At 43.1% G+C, this 11351-nt stretch overlaps 1 protein-coding gene and 1 long non-coding RNA gene across 2 annotated transcripts in view; both read right to left on the bottom strand.

The window, feature by feature from the left end:
- Positions 1–1237: 1237 nt before the first annotated feature.
- LOC123725636 (uncharacterized) lies at positions 1238–1842 on the bottom strand. Its single transcript, XR_006758179.1, has 3 exons — positions 1709–1842; positions 1549–1583; positions 1238–1420 (listed from the first exon to the last, which is right to left on the bottom strand). It is a non-coding gene; the product is annotated as an uncharacterized lncRNA (long non-coding RNA).
- Positions 1843–2515: 673 nt separating this feature from the next.
- synpra (synaptoporin a) overlaps positions 2516–11351 on the bottom strand; it is a 48636-nt gene continuing 39800 nt past the window's right edge. The window contains exons 3-6 of the mRNA XM_014133436.2: positions 5712–5839; positions 4797–4995; positions 4404–4595; positions 2516–4305 (exon numbers count right to left, since the gene is read on the bottom strand). Coding sequence (XP_013988911.1) covers positions 4048–4305; positions 4404–4595; positions 4797–4995; positions 5712–5839 — 777 coding nt within the window. The 3' untranslated portion in view covers positions 2516–4047. The remainder of the gene's footprint in view (positions 4306–4403; positions 4596–4796; positions 4996–5711; positions 5840–11351) is intronic.

Here is an 11351-nt window from a genome sequence, read left to right as displayed (position 1 = left end):
AACTCCAGAGATGCAGTGCACCTCCACAACCACAGCAGGGCACTCTGATGCCTTGATGATGATGGTGGTCAGAGGGTAGTCACTCGATGGCCATGCTAGAATGGACCTAAGACTTAGTAAAGTAGTCTGAACTGATGACAAAATACAGGTGCTCAACTGGAGTCACATTCTTTTGAGTCAATATTTTTGTTCAGTATAGATGTACTCACACAGTTTCAGGCTTTTACCAGGGTAAGATAAGTTACTCACAGTTTCAGGCTTTTACCGGGGTAAGATAAGTTACTCACAGTTTCAGGCTTTTACCGGGGTAAGAGAAGTTACTCACAGTTTCAGGCTTTTACCAGGGTAAGAAAACAGAGGGCACATGACTACAGCCCTTCACTCTCACTGCACTAAAGTGCTTTTACCAGTTTCTTGAATTTCTCCAGACACATTCTCTTTGGGAAAGCTTTTCTTCCTTCATTTCATATTCGTACCATTCAATTTCTTAACGCAACATGTAACAATTTCAACGATTTTACTGAGTTACATTTCATATGAGGAAATCAGTCAACTGAAATAAATAAATTAGGCCTTAATCTATGGATTTCTTATGACTGGGAATACAGATATGCCTTTGTTGGTTACAGATACATTAAAAGATATGGGCCTCACAATGGACCTCAGGATCTCGTCACGATATTTCTGTGCATTCAAATTGCCATCAATAAAAATCAATTGTGTTCGTTGTCCGTAGTTTATGCCTGCTCATACCATAACCCAAATTCCACCATGGGGCACTCTGTTCACAACATCAACATCAGCAAACGACACCCACACGACACCATGCACGTGGACTGCAGTTGTGAGGCCGGTTGCACTTACTGCCAAATTCTGTAAAACGACATTGGAGGCGGCTTATGGTGGATAAATTAACATGAAATTCTCTGCCAACAGCTCTGGTGGGCATTCCTGCAGTCAGCATGCCAATTGCACGCTCCCTCAAAACTTGAGACATCTGTGCCATTGTGTTGTGTGACAAAACTGCACATTTTAGAATGTCCTTTTATTGTCCCCAGAACAAGGTGCACCTGTGTAATGATCATGCTGTTTAATCAGCTTCTTGATATGCCACATCTGTCAGGTGGACACATTACCTTGGCAAAAGAGAAATGCTCACTAACAGGGATGCAATCAAATGTGTGCACAACATTTGAGAGACATTTTCCATACGATTTTTGTGCGTATGGAAAATTTCAGGGATTTTCATTTCAACTCATGAAACATGAGACCAACACTTTACATGTTGTGTTTATATTTGTGTTAAGTGTAATTACCCTGGTAAAAGCCTGAAACTGTGAGTAACTTCTCTTGCCCTGGTAAAAGCCTGAAACTTGGTGAGTAACATCTCCATGACCACTCCTCTGTTGACCCGGCAGAGCTGTAAAAAGAGCAGCACAGAGAGAGAGACCCCCAATCAAACAATTGTTTGATTTCAGATGCAGCAATAAAAACACATAAGCTTACAGTAGCTGAGTGACAACGAGGCAGCGACCATACTGTACCTACCTTCAATGGAGGACAGCTGTTTGGACACTTTAACCCTGTTTCAAAGAACCAGGAACAAATAGTACTCATCAAACTGATAGCAATGGCACACTCCCACATAGTCCGACTTGGACACTGGTATAGAAAGGTTAACATGTAATGGTACAATAGGTTCACATACCTGTTTGACACCTTGGAAGCTGTATTGACTAATGTTTGAAATCCTATTTTACTTGTGTTCTTTGGTTTAATGTTGAACCACCCGAATTAACAGGAAGCTTTAGTGTAGAACAGGTCACTTGGCAACAGGTGTTCTTAGGCAAACATTAGCCTTACTGTGACCAAGCCCGCTTAGGTGCTGTTTGTTAGGGGCAAAGTAATAGTCAATCTGAGCTCCAGATTGGATAATCTTAAATACGGAAGTGCTGTTCCCTGAGAATAGCAATAAGGAATCTCTGTTGTCAGGTCAGATGCTCATCGTTAGATTCCCAAGTTAAACTAATACATTCAGCCAGATACCTTTCATTCCAAAGCTTGGGGACAAATGACTGCTGGACTCATTACCCAGGGATTCCTGTCTGCTGATTCAGGTTTACTGGACACTGATCATTTTCTTTATTGAGACACAAAGTCTTGGATTAGGTTGTTTGTTTGCTAGTAGAATTCCTTCACTCTGGTAATGGTAAACAAAGGGCCACAGACTTAACTGCCTGCCTCTCTCTGGGAAATGCTGTTTCTGCTCAACCATCTGACAGACGTTCATTGCCCATCCTCCCATCCCTATGGTAACCAAGCCGAGGTGTGTTTAAAGGTGGTGCTCTACCTGGGGCATTGGGTCGGGGCAGGGTAAGGGGTGAATCAGGTACCTCAAGTACCTCTGTGCTGGAGTTAGGCCAGTATCCCTAATGGGCCAGGCTGTCTACCCATGTCCCCTAAGACACTCCTTGTGCAAACATCTGTTAGAGAGAAAGAGAATATACCATGAATATGGATTTGTCCAACATCTTTATTAGCATTATTCAAAATGCTTGTAAAATATCCTCCACCCTCAGTAATCATAAACAGATTACAAATACTGGTAAATGGTTTTCAAATTATAATGTTACACGGACAGAAGAGCAAGTACATACATGAACGTTTTTTTTGTTACCACATGCTTTGACGCTCAAGACACATGGTTAATTCATTATCATCATCAATATCGGACATCGTCTCATTAGACTTATTTTTATTCATTGCACAAACTTTCAAAAAGTTGTACAAACCTGAATTACTTTGTTTATAGAATTCAAGACAGAGAAAACATGACAGATAAAATGGAGGGTGTTCAGGAATGGTTATACAGACAAGCTTGGCTGAGCTCACTGTTTTGCAACTAAGTTCTTCTGGCCCTTTTTCACTGGGGCCTAGCTAGCTGAATCAAGAGCGACCATTTGTAAACAGAGCGGGTACAAACACTTTTCCCATTTAAAATTGTTAACACCAACATCAAAAACTCCCCACAAATCAATACATAAAACCCATTTATGATCAAGGGCATCTTGTGTAATGAAAGGTTATATGGCAGACAGCGAACAATTCTTCCTTAGTGCAGTGAAATGAAACTTGATACAATTTAAATAATCATTCTAAATATAAAAAATAAAAACACATTTATATAGTGTTATGATTTAATAATATTGTTATGATGATTCTGGTTATTTTAAAATGTAGGATTTCATAAAAAAAATAAAAAAAAACATTATATAGAGTATTGTCACGTCCTGACCATAGTAAGTTGTTATTTTCTATGGTAGAGTAGGTCAGGGCATGACAGGGGGTGTTTGTCTGTTTTTGTATTTCTATGTTCAGTTTCTATGTTTTGTATTTCTTTGTGTTGGGACGAGTATGGTTCCTAACCAGAGGCAGCTGTCTATCGTTGTCTCTGATTAGGAACCATACTTAGGCAGCCTGTTTTTCCTGTGGGTTTTGTGGGTAGTTGTTTTCCGTTTTGTTCATGTACCTGACGGAACTGTTGGCTGTCATTTTTGTTTAAGTGTTGTCATTAAAAGAAATATGAGTACTTTACACGCATAGAAACACATAGCACAACTTCATGCACTTTGTCAAGACTATATAGGAAACTTCAATAATTATACAATTGTAGACCACATTTCTCTTCCACGACCATACAAACCAGTTTGAAAAAGCCACAGGCAATACAACATTCACGAAAACAACATCTAAAAACGTAACCAAATTCTAGACTTTGTACAATACTTCAAAATACAACGCGTGGAACTGTATCAATCGACAACTTACCTTTTCTGGCACCAGAATATTTTTACCTAAGAACTGCATGTAGGTCATTTGGACACATTTTTTATGTTTTGCACAAACAGGACACCAACAACGTGATGCATCAGAGGATCAAACTGAGCTAGACCCTCATGCCCCCTCCCTCATTTCAACCCCTTCCTTCCTTAACCCCTGATTGAATTTGCCCTTATAGAACACTGATGTGCCAATCAGACCGCAAGGCTACATCTGATTGGAGTAGGAGGTGGGTTCGCCCACAGGACTGTATTCTGATGCCTGCTCCCGGTCTCCCTGGCCGCTGTAGCCTCCTGACTGGTCGAAGCTGCCCTGGTTGTAGGGCTGCTGCTGGCTGAAGGTCGCGGCCTGTTTTTCGGGCGGTGCTCCAGCGTACCGAGCAGGTCCTCCCTTATGCCAGCCAGTCTCCTTGAAAACAAACCAGATGTTTCCTGCCCACAGGACGAAGTTTAGGAAGCCAAACACCTGGAGAGAGACAGAGTATATCACAACAAAACAAACCATACATGTGGTGTGTGTGTTGTGGTGCAGTGTGGTAGTGTGTGGTTCACAGTCTGTCATACCACAGAGGTGTTAAGGCCTGACCAGCGGGGTCCTTGCACTGAGCCACACTTGTTGGTCATGACCTTACAGGCAGACATGAGCTCCTGCACCTCATCTGGATCTGTGGCCACCTTGACGTCTGACAAGGCCTGAGCCCAGGCCGAAGAACTGACCAGCCACATGAAGGCGAACACCACGGTCACTATGAAGTCCTGAGAGGGGAGGGGGACATGTTACTGAATAGTGATCAAGTTACTGTTTGCACAACCAGCAGATGTGAAAGGTGCAGGGACTGGGTACAGTATACTAAATATATTGCAGCATGGAAGCAGTACAAACACATAGCATACTATCTTATTCAAAAGGAAATATAATCAGTGGAGGTTTGAACACGGAAAAGGTGAGCAGCTCACGATGAGAGGGCCTCGATTGTTCTCGTGGTACTTGTTCTGGAAGAAGATGTAGACTATGGTGGCCATGAGGGAGTAGAGGAAGGCGAACACAGCAATGGTGACGAAGAACTCAGCTGAGGAAGAGTAGTCCCCAATGAGGAAGAGACTCTCCCTCCTCCTCCCATCACACAGCGGAGCCTCAAAGGACACCTGGTGCAACCTGCCACAGAGTGGAGAAAAGAGGAGTCTAAAACACCTGTAGCCACTCTTTAAACAATAGAGAGATTAAGTCTGTTAAAAGACATCAACAGACTGCTGATGATCTTATTTTGTGTGTCTCGAGTGAATATTAGCAAAGCTACCACTGAAAGCATTTTAGACATCTTGTCTGGTGCTAATCACTATCACTTTGTTTGGCTGCATAATAGCTTTCAGAGTGCCACACAGATGGATCTTAATTGGCTAGACTAAATCTTGCATATGGTGTTAGAAATTACATCTGAAATTGTCTCAAATATTATCCCGCTAGGCTGGTGTTGAAACGCCCACGCGTGCACGCACACACATACACACAGAAACTACATACAAACTACATACAAATCATGCAACTAAATATTAAAATCATGGTATCAACACACCAAGGCATAGAACTAAGGACACTTGGAATTGGAACTGCAAACACGTCCTAGAATATAGCTTGAAATACAAAGGCATAAAAACAACTAAAGTCTAACTAAAGCGTGGATGTAGACAGCAAAGGAATTTGAATGAGGTGCAACAGAGTTGGAGATGGCTCCTATTCTCTTTGGGTTCATTAAAAATTCAAAGGGCCGCGCTGGAAATTGAGAAAAAATACCTCTAAACCAAATGTGCTCGTATTGGTCCTCGAGTTGCATTACTATTATGTGTCTTAAATGTTACTAGAAAGTGTCTTACCTAAAAGGATAGGCAAAATCGATGCCAATACTGAGGTTGCTGCTGGCCTTGTCAAGCTGACAGTCAACACTAACCCGCAGCTGTCCACTGTAGCCTCCACATGTCGCAAATGCAAAAATGGCAAAAAGCTGTTGAGAGACAAACAAACAAAAACAACAAAATTATTGAATTGGAACTCTGTTCAGGAGTAATTCGCCTGATTATTTAAAGGCCCAATGCATCTGTTTTTTAAAAATCTCAATATCAAATAATTCCTGGTTAACAATTATGTACATGTACCTTACTGTAATAGTTTTCCATTACCGTAAATTCCGGACTATAAGCCGCAACTTTTTTCCCACGCTTTGAACCTCGCGGCTTAAACAATGACGCGGCTAATATATGGATTTTTCCCGCTTTCAATTTTTATTTCTCCAAAAAAACACATTCTGTGACGTGCTCTGTTTTTTGGCGGCATGAAGCTTTCATTAGACCAATGAAATTGCCGAACGGGTTAAGGTCAAACAGTGACGAGAGCGACAATGACGACAACGATCCAATATCGGATGAAGCAATTCTGAGGCTATTCAACTCCGACACCGAAGGAGATGACTTCAGTGGTTTCAGTGCACAGGAGGAGGAAGATAGTGACCAATGACTTTCTTGGTAGGCTACTGTTTACTGCAAATTTTTTATTTTTTTTGTTACAAGCCGTGTTTCGTTAAAGCCTATTTATTTTTGTTACAAGCCGTGCTTCGTTAAAGCGTATTTATTTTTGTTACAAGCCGTGTTTCGTTAAAGCCTATTTATTTTTGTTACAAGCCGTGTTTCGTTAAAGCCTGTGTAAAGTTAATTTGTTTCAATGTACCGGTAGGCACCTGCGGCTTATAGACATGTGCGGCTTATTTATGTTCAAAATAAGATATATTTTTTAAAATTCAGTGGGTGCGGCTTATATTCAGGTGCGCTCAATAGTCCGGAAATTACGGTAAATGGTCAAAAAGAAACAATATTAGCTGTTGTGGAAGGACCACCAGAGGGCAGGCTGGGCTCACGGATAGTAGCCCAAGAAGAGAGAGGAGGGAACCAGCAAGAAGGGGGGAAGATAAACTATCTCTGGAGAATGGCTACGGAGAGAGAGGTGCTATCCAAGAAGACCAATTAAGACAGTGACGAATATGTGATTGTTGTTATAGTTTGAAGATAATCGTAATGTGATCCTGTGTCATCTAAAGAAGATGTATGTTGTTCCTTTGGAGATTCTCATTGACTGTGTTGGAGTGTTTGTATTGTCAGAAATCCCTCAATAGAGAACTGTGTTGAATCAAGAAAACCTACTCTGGACTCGTTTATTCCACCTTTATTCCACTTTAGAGTGACACCAAATGACTTGGTCCGCTCACATTGGTGGAGAATGTGGGCACTAGGTGGACGAGTGACACAAGGATAAGTGAGTAAATCAAGATTCTTCCAGTAGACACAGAGGAACTATTCAAGAATGATGGACAACGCCCTACTACAACAGTTGATCACGGCACAGCAGACAACCATAGAACTCCTGCAACGACAGCTGAGTGGGCGAGAAGAACCTAGAGTGAAGCCTAGAGCGGCTGCTCATGCCATCTTACCTCGTCTCTCCAAGGAGGATGATATCGAGGCCTTCCTCATGACCTTCGAAAGGACGGCCACCTTGGAAGAGTGGCCGCCCACAGAATGGGCGAGCGCATTAGCCCCTCTTTTGATCGGGGTGGCCCAGGAAGCCTATTTTGACCTGGATTCCCGCGAAGCTGCGGACTATGGGCGACTAAAAACTGAGATCCTGTCCCGGTACCAACTGACTGCCAGAGATAGAGCTGTAAAGTTCCATCAGTGGACCTATATGACGGCCAATCCCAAAAAATGCTGCCTGGGTCTGTCCGAAGCGGAATACCTGGGGTACACCGTGGGGAATGGGAAAATACACCCACAGGCAGAGAAGACCAGTGCAATTCGGGACTGGCCTCGACCCCAGACCAAGCTGGACGTTCGGGCCTTCTTAGGGATAACGGGATATTATCGCCGTTTTATCCCTGGATATGCAACCATTGCCAACCCCCACAAACCTCATCAAGAAAAACTTGCCAAACCAGGTAGAGTGGAAAGATGAGGCGGAGGAGGCCTTTCAATTGCTAAAAGAGGGCCTGTGTTCTGATCCCGTCCTACAGGCTCCGGACTTCTCACAAGAGTTAATTGTACAGGTAGACGCCTCGGATACGGGGCTCAGGGCCGTACTAGCTCAGGGTGAAGGCGAAGCAGAGAGGCCGATTTTCTTTATAAGTAGAAAGCTCAGCGATCGGGAACAGAGATATGCTACCGTAGAGAAAGAGGCCCTAGCCATTAAGTGGGCCCTCGATTATCTCCGGTACTACCTACTGGGTCGGAGGTTCGCATTAGTTACGGACCATGCGCCCCTCACGTGGATGGCTGGGCCGGATCGAAGAACGGGAATGCAGACGCGCTGTCCCGACGCGACCAAGACGGTGCGTCTGGCGCACGACCCTCCGGTCCGGTCCTGAGGGGGGAGGTATGTGGAAGGACCACCAGAGGGCAGGCTGGGTTCACGGATAGTAGCCCGACAAGAGAGAGGATGGAACCAGCAAGAAGGGGGAAAGATAAACTATCTCTGGAGAATGGCTACAGAGAGAGAGGTGCTATCCAAGAAGACCAATTAAGACAGTGACGAATATGTGATTGTTGTTATAGTTTGAAGATAATCGTAATGTGATCCTGTGTCATCTAAAGAAGAAGATGTATGTTGTTCCTTTGGAGATTCTCATTGACTGTGTTGGAGTGTTTGTATTGTCAGAAATCCCTCAATAGAGAACTGTGTTGAATCAAGAAAACCTACTCTGGACTCGTTTATTCCACCTTTCCACTTTAGAGTGACACCAAATGACTTGGTCCGCTCACACTGTTTAGCAAAAAACAATTTCACAATCAAGAATTTAGCTAAGAGTGGTCTGAGTGAGAGGCCTACAGTATGTAACCTGAAAACGATCTGTTTTGGCAGAGGCTTGGAACTGTCTTTATTGGTACATTAAAGGCCTAGTGCAGTCAAAAATTAGATTTTCCTGTGTGTTATATATATTTCCACACTGAGGTTGGAATAATACTGTGAAAATGATGGTAATGTTTTTTTTGTGTATGAGCTGTTTGAAAAGACCACCTGAAATTTCAGCCTGTTTTGGTGGGATGGAGTTTTGGCCTGCATGGTGACATCACCAGGCGGGAAATTAGTTAGACCAATAAGACAGAGATCCAAACCTCTCTGCCAATAACAGCTGATTTTCAGTTTTCCCCTAACTAGTGGTAGCGCAATGACTGGAAGTCTATGAATATCTGCATGCTGCTAACACTAGTTAGCATTGGCTCGTGAAACTCCACGAGTTCATCTGACTCTGGGGAAGTAGATAATGGGCCTCATTGCCAAAATCCCGAAATATGCCTTTGACTGAAAATGATTTGATAAGCCGATAAAAATGGCTGCATGGACCTTTAACTTATACCGCCGGTGAGGTCACCAGGCAAGCCAAAACTCCAACCATGCAAAACCTGCTGGTTAGAAGGTCCTGTGTAAATTGTACTTTCAACCAGCAACTATGAGGAAATAACACTGATGAAATCTGTTCACACTTTTACAGTGTTAGTTTCATCAGCTGTTGTAAAATATGATACAGAACACAGGAAAAACAGCATTTTGAATGAAATGGGCTTAAAATGACTCATCTGTTGAAAGTCTGAGAGGGCATTGTGATCACTAAGAACACAAGGGCCTTGTTGTAATTTCCTCCCAATTATTTATGCATCCATCAGTTGTTAAGTCAAAGATAAACAAGAACACCAAGCGTGCAGCTCTAATCCCTCCCAAGGATTTTGTTGGTCTTCCAGCAGGCAAAGCAGTGCTCAATTTCAATTAGGCCCCCTCCCACACATACAGGTAATTCATATCCAGCACCACTCTCTCTGTAGTGGATTCTCACTGCAGTTAGACAAAGAGGCAGTGACATGGCTACGGCTACTGACAGCAATGTCTGGAGTACCCACCCACCAAAGAGTGAGAAAGGTTGAGATAGCGAGACAGGCAGAGAAATAGGGAGAGAGAGAGAAGAGAAACTATTTTCAACGTGAGGGACCTCTGTAAGTTACAGGCCTGATGAAGTACATTAGCCAAGCACTGAGAACAGAATGGGCTCATACTGAGAGGTTAGGCCTCTCACCGCCTGCTTGCAAAACTAATACAAAAGCAAAGTCTCATCATGAGTGGGAATTAGATTTCAGTAGATGACTCAGATGCCAATGTTCCGTTATGAAACAAACAGACACAGGAGTATTATTAACACTTGGACCTGGACCATTCCAGCAAGGATAATAGGGTATCAACATGCGGCATAAAAAACATCTGACAATATCAATCGCTCAAATCAGCTATCTGCTCCTTCAACCTGTTCCCCATTCTCATTGAGAGTAGCTACAGCTATAGTTCCAGACACGTCAGGTGTCTGGACACAACATGCAATAACAAAATACATTAGGTTTCTTTCACAAGACACCCATACAGCAGACGGCAGTCATTAGTACTGTACTGACAGACTGGAGAGAGAGAGAAGTCAGCGTGACAGAGACATCCTCAGTATTCCTCTTGCGCCCAATGATGACCTCATCACCCGCTGACTCAGAGAAATTCCTGGACATCATTAGACTTCCGCTCCACTTAGCATGCCCACAATAGGACCACAACTTCTCCTCTCCCAGAGGTGGCTACAGAGACTGTAGATCCATCTCTGAAAAATGACTAGTGCTATGGAGACATGCATACACTGCCACACATACACATGACATAACATGCATATGCACATACATCAACAAACACACACACACACTTGTCCAGTCTGTTGGCTGAAATATATATCAGGTTTGTTTCTATGGGGATCCTCCAAACAGAGCCTGAGAAATAATTCCCATGCTGCAACTGAGCCAAACACTCGACTACCATGAGAACTAGGAAACTTAGATTCACATGTATAAGCACTACTCATCCATAGTCTCATTTTCAGCCCTGCATCCAGAACTAGTTATCATTAGCAAGCTCATAATATAATATTTCTGTGCAGACTGAATGATCCTCTATGTCTAACATTTTGTTAAAATGAAGCCACCAGTAATAGAGCAGAGGAAAGGGGAGAAGGGAAGGATTGAGAGAGGCTCACTGTAAATATTCTCTTGGTCAAAAATAAGGTCTATATAACAGGGAAACAATTGAAAGGATGAATAAAGGCACCGATGAGGGTTTACAGGCAAGCTGTAAGTAGGCTAGAGCAGGGTTTCCCCCCAATAGGTGCACATTTAGTTTTTTTGCCTTAGCACTACACAGCTGATTGAAATAATCGAAGCTTGATGATGAGTTGGTTATTTGAATCAGCTGTGTAGTGCTAGGGCAAAAAACAAAACGTGCACACAGCCGGGGGCCCCAGGACCGAGTTTGGGAAACCCTGGGCTAGAGAGAGAGCAAGACATGTTGGAAAGGCTCAGCACTGCCTGCACTGAGAGAGGGTTATTAGTAAGCTCTCATATCTAGTCACTTCAAAGGACAACACAGGCATTTCTCCTCAGAAAGACATGTGG

The sequence above is a fragment of the Salmo salar genome, chromosome ssa12, assembly GCF_905237065.1.
Source record: "Salmo salar chromosome ssa12, Ssal_v3.1, whole genome shotgun sequence".
Lineage (NCBI taxonomy): Eukaryota > Metazoa > Chordata > Actinopteri > Salmoniformes > Salmonidae > Salmo > Salmo salar.
This window is presented reverse-complemented; position numbering and strand designations above follow the sequence as displayed.